This window comes from Pseudorasbora parva, chromosome 19, assembly GCF_024679245.1.
Source record: "Pseudorasbora parva isolate DD20220531a chromosome 19, ASM2467924v1, whole genome shotgun sequence".
Taxonomy (NCBI): domain Eukaryota; kingdom Metazoa; phylum Chordata; class Actinopteri; order Cypriniformes; family Gobionidae; genus Pseudorasbora; species Pseudorasbora parva.
Window position 1 is genome coordinate 16,907,799 of NC_090190.1, and position 16,911 is coordinate 16,924,709.

Below are 16,911 nucleotides of genomic sequence, written 5' to 3' on the forward strand. Positions count from 1 at the left end.
TGCACAACCAGCAGATTTAGAGGAAAATCAATGTGGCTATTATAGAGCCATATGTACCGAAGACATGATTGGCCCATATGTGCATGAATAAAAAAGTAAAATAATACATTTACAATACAAAGTAAAATCACCAGAAGACCGCATACAACCAAAAAAACTGCTCAGAATACAATGCGATGCTCTCAACTGGTGATGTTATACTATATTATAATATTTTATTCAATATACACTACCGTTCAAAAGTTTGGTATAGTTGGACCTTTTTAACGTTTATTAAAGAAGTCTCTTAGTATCAACAAAGTTGCATTTATTTCATCAAAATACTTGAACAGACAAGATTTCAAAAACTATTTTTTGTAACATTATAAAGGTCTTTATTGTCACATTTGATCAATGTGAATAAATCCTTGCTAAATACGAGTATTAATTTTTCCACAAAAAAAATTTCATCTTACTGACCCCAAACTTATACATATACAAATAAAACTTGACTTTTCAAAACATTTACACTTTGAGTGTTGTTATAACACTTGACCTAGGAGCAATGTGCTGCCTGTAGAGTCGCACCGGTGAACACTGACACGAATAGTGTGAAAGGACCTTAAGAAATGCACTATTTTTTTATTCTCAACACAGCAAAGAAATGTTTGTAAAGGCGGCATTGGCCCAACACAAAAGAGTAATTTGGCAGCAACTGAGCAGCCACTACACAAACAATTCAAATGATCCTCTTTTTAAGAAGGGTTTTCAAACAAGTAAACAAATACACACTAAGAACGACAGGCCTCTTCAACGCCTGCCACATTTGGTGCCCCCTTGTCTCCTCTAACTGGGGTTTTGTGTGCATTCAGCGCATCTAGGCGACTGTGATTTTAAACGGAGGATGGGAAGTTGCTGCTTTGACACTTGGCACAACTTGGAGGCCTCTCTATTTCCCAATCCTGGGAATGCAAACAGCAGTCTTCTCCCAAACGGCTTTCCACATCCCTCCCCCTGCAACCTGGCCAGCCCCTGCACCTGTGCCTCTGTCTGTCTCTCCTCCCTTTCGTTCTCTTTTTCTCTCTCTCACTTTCTTTTTGGGTTTATTGTAGGCCAGGTGTGACAGACGTTGGCACTGCCTCAATCAGACTCCTTGTTGTCGTCTTATGTGGGCAGCAGATGCCTAATAAGTTGCCCAGCATACGCACACACACACACAAGTACACAAACTTCCAACACATTCAAAAATCAAGTAGAGCAGCAAATGTTGTACAAGGAGTGATTCATTAAAGGAAAAGCTCATCCAAAAATTAACATCCTGACATAATTTACTCAACCTTATGTTTCAAATCTGTATGCAGACTTGGTGGAAGACAAAAAAAGGTATTTGAAAAATGTGCTGGTTTCTCTTTTCCATGCAGATGCATGTATGGATGTGTGTACATATGGATAGGTGCAAGTATGGATGGTGGGTGTATGTATGGATGGATAGATGTATGGATGGATGGATGGATGGATGCATGCATGCGTGCGTGCGTGCGTGCGCATGCTTACTTGCACACTTACAGTGGGTACAGAAAGTATTCAGACCCCCTTAAATTTGTCACTCTATTATATTGCAGCCATTTACTAAAATCATTTAAGTTCATTTTTTTCTTATTAATGTACACACAGCACACCATATTGACAGAAAAACACAGAATTGCAGACATTTTTGCAGATGTATTAAAATAGAAAAACATCTTACATGGTCCTAAGTATTCAGACCCTTTGCTGTGACACTCATATATTTAACTCAGGTGCTGTCCATTTCTTCTGATCATCCTTGAGATACTTCTACAACTTCATTTGAGTCTATCTGTGTTTGATTATACTGATTGGACTTGATTAGGAAAGCCACACACCTGTCTATAGAAGACCTTACACCTCACAGTGCATGTCAAAGCAAATGAGAATCATGAGGTCAAAGGAACTAACTGAAGAACTCAGAGACAGAATTGTAGCAAGGCACATATCTGGTCACGGTTACACAAATTTCTACTGCACTTAAGGTTCCTAAGAGCGCAGTGGCCTCCATAATCCTTAAATGGAAGATGTTTTGGATGACCAGAACCCTTCCTAGAGCTGACCATCCGGCCAAACTGAGCTATCGGGGGAGAAGAGCCTTGGTGAGGGGGGTAAAGAAGAACCGAAAGATCACTGTGGCTGAGCTCCATAGATGAAGTCGGGAGATGGGAGAAAGTAGTAGAAAGTCAACCATCACTGCAGCCCTCCACCAGTCGGGGCTTTATGGCAGAGTGGCCCGACGGAAGCCTCTCCTCAGTGCAAGACACATACAAGCATGGAGTTTTCTAAGATTCTCTTATTTCTACTAAATAAGATTCTCTGGTCTGATGAGACCAAGATAGAACTTTTTGGCCTTAATTCTGAGGGGTATGTGTGGAGAAAACCAGGTACTGGTCCTCACCTGTCACAACAGTGAAGCATGGTGGTGGCAGCATCATGTTGTGGGGGTGTTTTTCAGCTGCAGGGAGAGGACGACTGGTCGCAATCAAGGGAAAGATGAATGCGGCCAAGTACAGGGATATCCTGGACGAAAAACCTTCTCCAGAGTGCTCAAGACCTTAGACTGGGCCGAAGGTTGACCTTCAGACAAGACAATTACCCCAAGCACACAGCTAAAATAACGAAGGAGTGGCTTCACAACAACTCTGTGACTGTTCTTGAATGGCCCAGCCAGAACCCTCACTTAAACCCAATTGAGCATCTCTGGAGAGACCTGAAAATGGCTGTCCACCAATGTTTACCATCCAACCTGACAGAGCGGGAGAGGATCTGGCAAGGAGGAATAGCAGAGGATCCCCAAACCCAGGTGTGAAAAACTTGTTGCATCTTTCCCAAAAAGACGCCTGATCAAAAGAGTGCTTCTACTAAATACTGAGCAAAAGGTCTGAATACTTACCCTAACCCTAAACCATATATGGACCACTTTTACGATACTTTTATGGTGTAGATCTACAAACGTTTACATTCATTATAAATTAAAATAAAAATACCCTATGTTCTAGGAATAATGCAGGATTGGAATAACATGAGGGTGAGTAAATAATGACAGATTGTTATTTTTGGGTGACCTATCCCTTTAAGACCAGGCTGCAAGCAGAATTATTCACGGCCTACGATGCTTCCAATTACACCGCATCTGCTGGTCCGTACTTCTTTGTGCTTACTTAAATCTCTGTACTGCCCATCTCAAACCGTTTCTGCCTCTTTTCCGCCTCCCACTCGATCTGTCTCTCCATGAGAGCTGTTTAATGATGATGTCTACAGGACAGCGCTCTGATTAACTATTATAACAGGGTATTAAGTGACAGGTAGAGCAGCAGCAGGTGCTGCACACTGATCTTCACCCGCACACGCTATTTCTCTCTTGCGCTCTCCCATAGGTGCTTGTGGCTTGATGGAAAGAACCCCCAACAGAAGGTCTCTGTGAATGTTTCTTTCAGGAGGGGGTTGAAACGGACATCTGCTGGGGTCTGGCCGCTGCGGTGTGGAAGTGCTGCGTTGTGTGGCGTTTGGTGGGCGCTGGGCAGAGTCGTCTTTGAAGCGGCGCCTGCGCTTAGAGCTGTTTTGTTCTCTCGAAGCCGGTGGTGGGATTAATTCAGACTCTCGAGAGGAAGAAAAGCCTCTTCAGTGGGCCTACGCAACTGCTTGTAAGGGGGTTTATGGCACACCATGAAAGTTGTGCCATTAAACAGTGGGTTTGATGAATAGGTCTTCCATAATGCTAATGCCACCCATCTATGTGAATGTGTGATTGAGCATTGAATGTGGCCATACACTCAGATCAAAGTCAAATCCTGCTTGAAAGAAGATGGGTGATGAGTTCAAATCCCGAGTTATAATGCCAAGTACAACATAAAAGATAGGAATTAGAATGAGGTTAACACTTAGGCAGCTGCTTCACAGGTAAAACATTTTTAAACGTTTTTTTCAATACTTTTTTAGCAGCGAATGAATGCAATTTCATTTAACGGTTCTGTAAAAAATTGATATTAAAAGATGATAATAATAATAATACTAATAACAACTAAAAATGCACTAAGGATTGATGAGCTGCTGGTTTCATAATTATCAAATCACATTCTCAGCGTTCCTCGAACTGATTGGCTGAAATCAAAAATGGGACGGTACTAGATGAGCACCAGACAATGAGATTGCCAAATGCACATTAGTTCCACCCACTACAGGAGAAATTTGCCTATTTGTTAACAAAAAATATCGTTTACATGTAGCGTGTCATTTCTGCATGGGATTCAAGACTCTCTCTCTCTCTCTCTCTCTTTCTTCACACATGAGAGAAACAGCAGTCTCAGCAAAGCGACGGTGAGTTTTGCGCCTTCACATTAGAATTTGCGGCATGTCAAATACAGGAATGCGACGCATCCATTGAGCTGAAGTGAAATAGTACAAATTCTCAGAAAGCGAAAATCAAGCGCTTAGTTTTTAGTGTTTAGCGAGGGGAAATCTATCTATACTAAACTTATAATTCTAACACACAATGTTAAGTAAAATCTAAGAATCTACTAGCCAGTGGCTAATTATAGATTTAGTTTGCATATACGAGATATTTACTTGCATTGCAGAGGGTTGCATTAGACTGCATAATTGGATACAATCATTTCTTTCATGAATGTGCAAAAAGAGAACTACTGCAGATATCAAGACTTTCATAGAATAACGACTTCAGTTTTGTCCTGTTTCTCCTACTAAGCAATAAAATGGTCCTTTTTGAAACTTCCTAACTCATTGGAAGCTCATGGAAAATAATGACTAGTAACCTACATTATTCTCAATTTCTCTTTTTGTGCTGGACAGAAGAAATAAAGTCATACAGGTTTGAAACGATGATTTAATAATGTCAGAAGTTTAATTTTGTGTGAACTCTTCCTTTGAGTCCTTCACTCCACCAATAAATATCACACAAATCACAAAACAAGTTGCTTTGCCGGAATCCAAACACAGCCAGGTCATTTGATGAAAAATATAAATCAACAGCACTGAAAGTGCATTGCAAGCTAAGTGTGGTTGAGGAAATTAGCGGTTTATGATTTTGGTACTGAAAAAGACCCATCACTTTGTCTTCCTCACCATTTTCAAGCAGGCGTCTGCCTCAAAGACACAGCTCAACAAAAAAAAAAAAAAAAGAAAGAAAAAGAAAAAAAGCTTGTCTATTATGTTTCTTCACCAAGCTGCTTGCATCCTCCCTCTCTATTTTTCCAAATCACAGATTACAACATCCTGAAAAATTACACGCCGAATAGTTAATTACTGCACTTGGACACATTAACTCTCCTGCTTTTTAATTAATAAATTAAAAATGTTTAAGCACGTGTTAAAGTGACTAATTAAAAACGACCACGACAGCAATTTATTTCAAAGAATTACCACTTGTTATAAGGTCCTCAGACTCTTTTTAATGAAGGAGCTTTATTTTTTTCCTCACTGTCATTTTCTGCTAAATAAAGCCCGAAATAGAAACAAATGGGCAAATTAAAAACAGGAAGTCTGACATCGTCAGTAAGTGAAATATCTCAGTCTGAGAATGCCATACTTAGGTCCTATTAATGGCATCTCTTTTAATACTCTTCTACAGCTGTCTTTTAAAGTGCCGCTTCAGCTGGAGTTACCCGCCTGGGATCCAACTAACTCTTTGACATTGACCTCTGAGAGAGCGAGAGGGGGTCACTCACCTCTTTTTGGCCGGGCCATCCTCAGAGTATTCGCTGCCTCCATCTGTGCTCCTCAAGAGAGACCCGTCCTCTTTATGTCCTCCCTTAGATCCATTCATCTGCCCGTTTGACAAGGAAGCTGTCCAGAAAGAAACACATTTTTACTTGAGATGGAATATTGTCACCACAGTGTGGTTTTACTTTAAACATGCAATGCAGAACTGAAATGGATTATAAAAAAATGGTTTACTTTTCCAACTGTAGAAGAAAGTAAATGTTGTAGTGTACCAAAAGTCAACTTAAGACTAGGAAATTGTGCTATTAACCATACTTCCGTTAACAGATTAAAGATGGGAAAAATGGGACGGTGTATCATTACACAAACAATTATGGAGAAAGTTGGTGGAGTAAGCAGGATATCAGCAAGTAGTACTTAGCCACATTTCCACCGCAGGAACTTTCCCCAGGAACTAGGAACTTTGGGGTGGTACTCTGTGTGTTTTGACCGCAGGAACCAGGGTCTAAACGAAGTTCCGGGTAAATATTTCCCCCTAAAATGGCTCTGCTTGCGAGATAGTACTTTTTCAAAGTTCAGAAACTTTTGGGGGTGGGACTTGGGCGCTCACCATGCTGATTGGTTGAGCTCACGCAGCATTTCATTACAACCTAAAAAGTCTGTTGTGGTGCGTGCAGTAATAGTCGTTTACTATTCAAATCAAGTTAAAAAAAATATGACAGATGAACTAACAACGAGATTCAGGCTTTATTACGTTTATTTGCGGAGGACGAAATACAGTGGACTCTGGAAAGTTGTGCGCAGTCCTGCGTCACCAGACTAATCTTCATGGTACTTTAGACCGCAACTGAAACGCAGACAGCAACAGTTCTGAGGAAAAACCGGTTCCTGGGACAAATTGTTCTGGGTAATTTTTGGTGGAAATGGGGCTTAAGTTATAATTATGTTGCGTTCCAGGCAGGTTTTTGAGCCTGCAAGTTACGACTTCAAACCACGACTCACGACTTTGTAGCATTCCAGACAGTCACAATAAACTGCCTGAGTGCAATGAATTGTGTTAGCTAGATGTGAACAAAGCATGGCGGACCGTACGGGGCTTATGCTCGTTTAAAATCATTTCTATCACCAAAGGTGCTTATGCCTTGCTTATTTGAGGAAAACGGAGGAGAAAAAAATGGCGCATAAGGCAAGAGAAGCTTTTATACCTTTTATTTTACGTTATTTGTGTATTTGGAAATGTATTTGGTGTACGACTTTCATAAACAATGCATTCGCAGGGGCTGCCATTGTTGTTTCGCGGACTATGTGACGTCAGAACTCGTAACTGGGAGTAAATCGATCTAGTACGAGTTCACAGGTGGGAAGTCACGGGTTTGACTGCCGTTCCAGTGCACTTTCACGTGTAGAAGGTTGGAAAAACACGGGTTATGGGTTGCCTGGAACACGGCATTAGTTGCAGTTAAGTAGAGTAGTGCTGTTTATTACGATTGTATTTATTTAATGCAATAACTTATAACTGGAAACTAGGTCTCCTCCTCTCTCTGTCTCAACACTAATGGGATACAACTGGAAACTATACAACAATTAAATGAGCAAAAAGAAGCGAAAAGGAATAAATATTTGACATATTTATTCTGGTCAGTATTCAACACCGGTAATAAAACATCAAAAGAGCTCTGGCCATTAATGCTAGAGCAACAAGGATTACGAACATTTATGCGGCTCAGCTGATTTAGTTTCCGTGTTTAGTAACATTCGTTAAGCGAATATCCAGAATCACAAAACATTCCCAGAGCTGGACCTCAAATCTTCAACCAGCCAGAAAAACAGCTGGAGAAGAAAGAAACTACAATAAAGCTGCAATCCAACACATACAGGAAAAGCTTTAAAAATGCTTCTCTCTCATATATGGACCAACATGGCTAAACTTCAAAGCATCCAAGAGAAGTCTTAAGAGGTCTATTCTCATAAGACCAAACATTGTCTTTGAGAAAATTGGGTTTAACTCCAAAAAGAGAAAAAAAGTGACCTATATTCGAAATGACTCCTCAAGTGCAAGAGCAAACAGGCTCGCGAGCTTCTGCCTTCATCACGACACGGGAAACCAAAACCCTAGAGAGCCGGCCAAGCCAAGCCAACGTGGGTGGAGAGGGATCAGATGTAAACAGCTTAACGCGGGCTGCTCGCTTCCCGCGCCGTGTTTTACATATGTTGGTCTCACTTGAGTGGCTGTGTGAAAGACAGTCGGAGTCTTGCGGAGCCAAACGTCCTCTTTCGCTCTTTCGCTCTCTCTCTCTCTCTCTCTCTCTACAGGCCGGGAGAGCGTGTGATGGTTTATCAGCCGTCTGTCCTTCAGGGCCTCTAATCATATTTATGCGTGTTTAACTAAGCCTGTGACGTCGTGTCACTATGTTCACCTCCTGGTTTTCACAGAGAGCGGGATGTTGCGTGAAACAGTGTGGTGTCATAATGTGCAACCCATTAGATAATTTACACTACGAAATAATGTAGAAATGTGGTATAGAAGCATCCCATCTCAGATCTTATGCTCAATGTTATTACAACACACAACACATCTAGACTGAATTACGACACTACTAATGGACACACAAATTGTTTGTCCCTAGGCTGAAAACCTGTCGCATAATTGCTGGTTAGGAGCCATTTCAGTGGCCGTTGACCTTGGCCCAGTTTTAAACTGATCTGAGGATTCAAAAAGACAGATTGGTCATTTAAATACCATTATTCATTATATGTTTACACTTCTATAACCCTATAAAGCCTACTGTATCATAATTCATACACAAATTTCTAAGGCCTAAATCAATTGTTATAATGTAATCAATTAGCAATGTAATCAGAACTTTGATGAAAAACCTGTTGCACATATTTTCTGTTGTCTGATTAATAGTTCATACTTTTTTTTTTTTTTATCAAGTCAAGGCCTTTTAGTTTAACTCTCAAAATGGCCACTGTGCCTTTTTGCTGTGAAATCTCTACTGACTAAACTTGACATTTAAATAAGAAACCACACCAAATATCAACATTTTACTCTGAATAAAATGTAGGTGTTTTCCTCAAAGTATGAGCTCCATATTGTCACAAAAAAAATAATTTATTAATCATAAAAACCTGATGTATGAAATATGACTCAAATAATTTTTTTCTAAAAGGTTCAATAAACTGCTCCATTTAAAATAAAATAAAAGGATTTTACAAAATATTATATGTTATTCTAGAAACAATGTTTAAATGGAAAAAATTGATCCGTGTTGACTAGTTGCCACTATTTACCTGCCTGAATTTTTGCAAACAATTATGGCAGTTGTATTGTTACTTATTCTTAACTCTTTTTTTTTTCTCTCGGCGTGGAGAAAATAAATAAAAAATCATGTTTTTTTTTTTTTTTGTGTGACAATTTTCACAAAAACGTAATAGCCCATAGAATATTTTGTTTATTGAATATCTGAGCATTCAATATATTACAATAAAGAGCTGACCCTCTTCTTTTAAACAACAACAACAACAAAACGTTATTCTAGCTTCTTGCATTCCTTTTTTTTAACAACACTTGAATATGGTGTAGCTACGGTGTAACTTGAGTAGCTGTTCCTGGGTCCAAATTTCATTCATAGATAGTTTTGATTCATAGGCTTTTTAATGATGATGATCACGTTATTTTACAGATGCATATGATTACATGCGATTGTTTGTTTTACTGTGTCTTTCTCGCGTGTTTTGATCAAAAGATTCAGTACTCATCCGGAACATGTGCAATAGCGCCCCTAGCGCCCGGCAGTGAAAACGCAGAAACCTGGAAAATTCTGTTTTTGGCCTGGAAGCGTTTTCTCACAAATAACGGAAAATTCTGTGTTTGGCGGGGAAAGAGTTAAAGACACAGAAAAAATAAAATACTTGCAGAGTTTCATTTTAATGGTTGTAGAGAGGTAGGAAAAGCATCATGTAAAACTAAATTACAACTGCTTGACTAATATTGCAAGTGGGCAAACATGGTGCAAAAAATAAGTGTTACAAAAGTGTAAAATACATCCTCTTTAATAAGAGGATGTAAGGCCTGTGGTAGCAGACGCAGATGTTTTGGCCAAAATGTTGTCCTCTTAATATTGCCTCATAAAGATGCCAGTGCCACACTGTTTGGAACACAAAAAGCTAAAACATGTACCCAGACAGTCCCCTTTTGTCCATTTTAGGAGCCGCCATCACATGGAGTTTAGTTTCTTCAGACTCTCCAACACTCACGGATCTGTGCGTTGACTATAACAAGCTTACTTTTATATGATCTGAGATTATGAAAACTAAAACCAAAAACAAACTAATGGAAATACAAAGCAAAAAAATATTCAGAAACAAAACTATGGGATTATTACTTTGAGATGCATTAACACTTTGTCCAAAGATACAATTAAGTCTGACACTGAAAAACAGCAGTGATTCAACACACACACCCAAAAAAGTGCATCTGGTGCTTGTTGACAGGCAGATAGAGAGATAGATAATCCATTATTGCTAATGTACGGATGGAAGCTAAATCTGATGCTGATCCTTTTATGTCAAAACATGCTACGCGTTCTCATCTGTGAACAAAGACTTTGTGTATCACCCTTCATTAAACACCCTACGTTCAAAGGGATTACTGCTACCCTGAGGTAGCAACGCAACGGTAACGTATACGACAACAAGAAAACAAGATTAAGGGCTGTTGTGAAACAAGCATATTATCAGTTTAAGAGATTATTCAGAGACTGTATATCTAACCTCCTGCCGTAGTCACAACAGAAACCCCTTCAGCTTGAGTCTCTCTGCATGTTTACATGCGGAGGGAAGGCAGGATGTTTGAAATGTTGTTCTTAGTGCCAGGGGTGTAGATAGACATTTTGGGCACTATGAAAGAATGTTAGCTTGGTCCCCCTATGGTACCAAATATACAGGCCAACCTATAGCGATCCAGCAATTTAATTATATACGCACTGCTCAAACAAAAGTTTCAGAACGGTATGATTTAGCTCACCAATGCTGCATTTATGTTATTTAAAAAAAAAAAAAACTGTAATATTGTGAAATATTATTCAAATGTAAAATAACTTCTCTATGTGAATATATATAATTCCTGTGATCAAAGCTGAATTTATCATCAGTGTCACATGATCCTTCACTAATCATTCTCATATGATGATTTGCTGCGCAAGAAGCATTTATGATTATTATCAATGTTGAAAGCAGTTGTGTAAAACATTATTTTTTAGGATTATTTGATGAATATAATTTTTGTTGTTATTCTTTTGAGAAAGAACTTAAAGTAATACATAATTTATTCAGCAAGGATGCATTAAATTGTTCAAGTCACAGTATAGACATTTATAATGTTGCAAAAGCTTCATATTTCAGATAAATGCTGTTCATTTGAACTATCTATTTATTTAATTATCCTGAGAAAACTGTTTTCAACACTGATAATAATCATAAATGTTTGTTGATCATCAAATTCTCATATTAGAATGACTTCTGAAGGATTAAGTGACTCTTGGGACTGGAGTAATGAGGATAAATTCAGCTTTGATCACAGGAATAAAATGTTTTTGAAATGTATTCAAATAGAAAAAAAGATTTTTTACATTTGTAAAAATATTACACCACAATACTATTGTTACTGTATTTTGGATCAAATAAATGTAGCCTTGGTAGCAAGAAGATAATTCTTACAAAAACATTTACAAAATCTTACCGTTCTCAAACTTTTGACCGGTAGGCTAGTTAAAGGACAACTCCGGTGAGAAATGAACCTAGGGGTAATTAACAGATGGTTACAGAGTAGATCGTTCTCTGGGATGCGTTTTCATGGAAATGGAATGTAAAGAGTTTTATCTTTAAAAACAGACTAGCTTATAACACTAGTCTATGGGGCACAGAGTAGTGAAATTAAATCGCTAGTTAATACCACTAACAAGGCTAAAAATAGCCTCACACTAACACAGCAGCATAATGCAAAACTACATGCAAACCGAAGCATTGAGAACTTTGTAAGAGTACAAACAGTTTAATAAGAAGATACCTTATAAACATAGTGCATTACGCATTCACGGACAGGCACCATCTTGGAAAACAGTCTCGACTCATCGAGCCACGAACGCTGTGCTAAGTGATGAACAGTGACTTGGAATCTCATATGGTCCGTTGTTTCCGGAAGAAAACACTGAACGCAACAGAGAAAATAAATAAATAAAAATAAAAATGTCCATGTAATTACATTTCACAAACTTAATTCCTATCGACCAGCACACTTAGAACAGCACTCGTGGATCGATTCGTCAAGGCTGTTTTCCAAGATGGTGCCTGTCCGTGAACGCGTAAGGCACTATGTTTATGAAGTATCTTCTTATTAAACTGTTTGTACACTTACAAAGTTCTCAATGCTTCGGTTTGCATGTAGGGACCCTTATAATGCTACCGTGTTAGTGTGAGGCTATTTTGAGCCTTGTTAGTGGTATTAACTAGCGATTTAATTTTACCACCCTGTGTCTACCCTGTGCCCCAGACTAGCGTTAGAAGCTAGTCTGTTTTTAAAGATAAAACTCTTTACATTCGATTTTCATGAAAACGCATCCCAGAGAACGATCTACTCGGTAACCATCTGTTAATTACCCCTAGGTTCATTTCTCACCGGAGTTGTCCTTTAAATAGCACAATAGCTGCTTCTCATCTCCATCACCTTCTCCTTCCTTCCTGACCTGCATATTCCCCTTCTCAAAGCTGAGCTTAGGTTGATACAGTCTTTGCAAACTGATAGTTTATGTCGCTCTTTTAACTTCATAACATCATTAACTTCATAATCATAACACAGCTATTTAGTTAGCTAACTTACACATCTCGCACTTTGTGACTGTTAACTGAAGCGTTGCGCTGGAATTTGTGCTCTTTGCCAGTAATACAGAAACAATACATTTTGTTTTATTTGTTACTCTGGTAGATTATACATTTACAATTTATATTTCATTACTACTAGTACTGTTACTACTAATAAAACCGATCGCTGGGGGCTAGAAAAAAGTTATAGTCCTAACTTTCCCCCCCTTAGCTACGCCCCTGCTTAGTGCCACTGGGACGAGCTCTAACCGTCACCTGCCGACCACATGGCAAAAGCTAGTCATATACAACAAGCTGAGTTGCAGAGTAGTTGAGAAATTGCAAACAAAACAAGGTTGTGAGCAGGCCATTTAATATGCTGTTTGTGGTTGGTTTAGCAGACAACACTGAAAATGCTTTAAAAGTATTTGAAAATATTAGAAGAAAAAAAAAAGTATTTCAGAAATATTCATATTAGACAACAAACTCTTAAAGTTAAAATAAGACTTGATCTAGGACCTTCAAACTGACATGAAACAACAATCGCAATTGTACCCATATTTGTGAAACAATACGTCATAAGAAAGTTAATTTCAATACACTGACATACTAAGTAGACTTCTATTAAAATCAACAAAAATATGCTTTCTTCTCTAAGTCATGTCTTTGAGAAGTGTCCTCTCACTCATGACAGGTTAAAGGCATGCTACTTCTTTTATTTTTCTTTCTATTTCCCAACAGAGAGATAAAAACGGTAAGCCCATAACAAGAAAAGGCTTTCCCCTTGTCTCTGTCTGGCTGTGCAGACTCGTACGCATGAGGCCTGTTCTTTGTTCCCTTTAGAGGCTCGGAGCTCTTTTTAGTGAAAGCTCTGGCTTTCTGAGGCCCGTGTGAAGTGAAGTCCCACAGTGCCAAGTGGCAACGTCAGACACGCTGCTATCAGACGACTTCGAAAGCTCTGAAGTACCCTGGATCATATGGCACTTTTAGACATACTCACTGGAAACCTCCTTAGGAACTTCCTTTGACCAGACAAAAGTTTGCACTGTACTGAAATGGAAAGTGCTAAAGTCAAAGCTGAAATATGTATATTTGAAAACATTTGATGGAAAACATGCTTTTATAAACAAGATGGAGATGCCCGCAAAGCACAGTTTAACTCAGGGCCGTAACCACCACAGACATTGAGGGGGACACATTTTTCTTGATACTGCTCTTCTGTATTGATTACACACCGTTCCATTTGTTGCTAGGAGGACAAAAGTAAAACATTTTTGGTTGGTCTGCCTCAGCAGTCTAACAGTGCTCGTCACTATTCAAATGAGTGAGATGGCCAATCAAATCAAAGCAGAAGGGGCTAAGTGTTCGAGCGAATTCCAACGCGACACTTTAGTTACAGCAGTGAAAGAGTGCGTCGTAATCGTGCGACGCAAGTAGCAAAGCATTTAATATTTGACAACTGTTGTACGATAAAATAATACTAAGTGATGCAAACTACTCATATTTCTACTACTTATAAAAATATCACAGTTTTGAATTAAAAATATGACGACATGCAAATCATAACAGAATTTAACGTGACAAGAAACATTTTGCATTTTTATATATTAGGCAGATAAACTACAACAGAAATGGAACTTTTACAGTTATTATGTCTTTTTCTTTATTTCCTTAAATCCTGTTTCCTTTAATAATTTAATTCCTTTAAATAAACTAATAAGACCAACACCTCAATCCCCCTCCTTTTCCCCATGCAAAAATGCTAGATGAAGAAAACATTGAAAGTGTGTCTTACCATTAGGTCCTTTTCCTCCATTACTGAGGCCGTCACAGAGCTGGCGCTTTTGCGCGCTCTTGAACTCCTTCAGCGAGAGATAGAGCACCTTCCGCACCACCCGCTCCTCCGACCATGGCATCCCATCATTATCATCCTGTCAAATAAAGAGATGATCAGCACTATATTAAAGACATCAATGCAGCTGCTTGAGTAAACAAATCCACTCAATCTACAGCATCGGAAGAGAGAAAAGACACGGACAAATCACACTTAAATGCGCAACAACACACTTCGCTGCAAAATATCAAATTGTGTTATTGTGATGTTCATGATGACCTCATTTTCCCTATTCTTTAGAATCAATGATTTGTTTGATCTTAGACTACTTCAAAATGTGCATCATCTTTTAAGAATGGAACAAAGACAAGAACTTCCTTTCCAAAAGAAAAGAAAAATTTCCTTTCCAGACAACAATCCTTGATAACATTTCTGAATCTATCTATAGAATCATTTACAACATGACTCACACAGGTCAGGTTCTCACAAGCATGCTATAAATAGCAAAAGACCTTCATATATATATATATACATATACACATATATGTACATACATATACATATATATTTATATATATATACATATATACATAAACAGTCCACAGTTAAAATTGTGGACTGATTGAAATGGGTATTGCAATATCTTAGCTGTCAGACAACAGGAAGTGATATGTATTGCAACAATTTTCTCTGTTTGATGTAAAAAGGGTCCTGGTGATGGGAACAATTACGATTAATATATTAAATATTTATACTTTTGACAGCAAATGTAATGCATTACAGAATGGCACAAAACAGGAAAGGTGAATTTATATGGATTGACTTAAATTACTAAGTAATGTCAGTAATGATTATTCACGGAAATACAGTACAAGACAGGCAATCAAAACGGACTCAATCTTTCGATTTGCGAGATATGCATGGGGGAACACAGTAGCAAATTATATATTTTAATATGATGAGTACATAATTTTCAAGTTTTTTAGAGGTTGCACATATCTGCATGTGTTACTATTCGGAGCCAGATAATTAGTTCCCACACAGACAATAACTGCTTCTTCTCTCTCAGAGCGCTCATCTTGAGAGGGGAACTACAGACAATTCTGTGCCGTTGCGGTAGGGGAGTTGTGTCATTCACGGTCACTGTGCTAAAGGAGAAGCATATCAGTTAGGCAAAAAATAAAACAAATAAAAAATTTTTTTCAAATGTGACCTTGTTAAGTTACTTAAATAAATCCTGGAAAGAGATCCCTGTGTTTGATGATTTGATGTCTAAAGAAAAACACCAACAGAAGTTGGTGCCATCAAACTATGCCGTTGCCAAGGTGTTCAGAAAGATTTTTAGCACATTGTTATGTGTTTGCTTAGGTGTTCTTTCTGAAGGATTTCTGAAGGATCATGTGACACTGAAGACTGGATTAATGGCTGCTGAAAATTCAGCTTTGCCATCACATGAATGCATTTTTTTTAATATATTTAAAAATAGAAAATAGTTATTTTAAATTGTAATAAAATTAACATTTTACTGCACTTACTGTTTTTTTAGATCAATAAATGCAGCTTTGGTGAGCATAAGACTCGATAAGAGTTAAAAAAAAAAACTTCTGACCGGTAGTGTGTTATTTATTTTTTTATGTAATGTTGTAGTGCACGAGGGCGGAGCTATTGTGGTCCTCCATTTTTGTTAGCAACACACAACTTCAGGACGAAATCAAGCCTCGCCCTACATTTTTTTCTAATGTCAGTAGCCGTTTCCCTCAGATATACATCACAACAGGGGGAAGAGCGCAATCGCAACTTCATGCCAACTTTATTGTCGAGTTCAGAGTACACAATATCAGCCAGATCTTGGCACAATCTGCTTGACATAGGGTGTTATGTTGACAATGGACATCGGGAAGCAAGAATCAATCATTTCATTGTGTATAGTGTGTAGTGTTTCACAATGTCACGACAGAAAGACTAGCATATTTCATTTTTCCAGTCCTCCACGGCGCGTTCTGTCACATCTGTGATGCTGACCAATAAGAGCAAAACAGCTCTTCAGGAGCACAGCTTTCAAACATGGAGAAATGAAAGTGAGGAGACTGTTTTGGTGCTTCTAGGTGGAATTATGCAATAGAGGAAATTTTCTTGGAGCTATGGCAACAATACTCTTACCTTAATGAGGTTTCATTGAGGGACCACCACGACAGAGTGGAAAAAAGTGATACATTCTGCTGAACAATAGCAAAGGTGCTTTAGCAACTCGGTAAGTACAGGAATTAGCATTAAGCTAGTACAACCATTGTTTGATTACGGTATTGTTAGGACAGCCTGATAGTCAGTCGATATTCTGTCTTCTACATCGCACAAGTTATTAAAGCTGGCCAGCGATGACTGGTCTGCAATTTATCTGACAAGTTTCTTGTCCATGACACAACAAGAATTTAGGAGTCAACTGACACTGACTAGCGTAACAGACAAAAATATTGTGTAGTCCTAACACG

At 38.4% G+C, this 16,911-nt stretch overlaps 1 protein-coding gene across 1 annotated transcript in view; it reads right to left on the reverse strand.

The window, feature by feature from the left end:
* The window catches only part of jarid2b (jumonji and AT-rich interaction domain containing 2b), a 131,868-nt gene that overhangs the window by 52,342 nt on the left and 62,615 nt on the right, over positions 1-16,911 (reverse strand). The window contains exons 2-3 of the mRNA XM_067425997.1: positions 14,384-14,519; positions 5,733-5,850 (exon numbers count right to left, since the gene is read on the reverse strand). Of these exons, the coding sequence (XP_067282098.1) occupies positions 5,733-5,850; positions 14,384-14,519 (254 nt within the window). The remainder of the gene's footprint in view (positions 1-5,732; positions 5,851-14,383; positions 14,520-16,911) is intronic.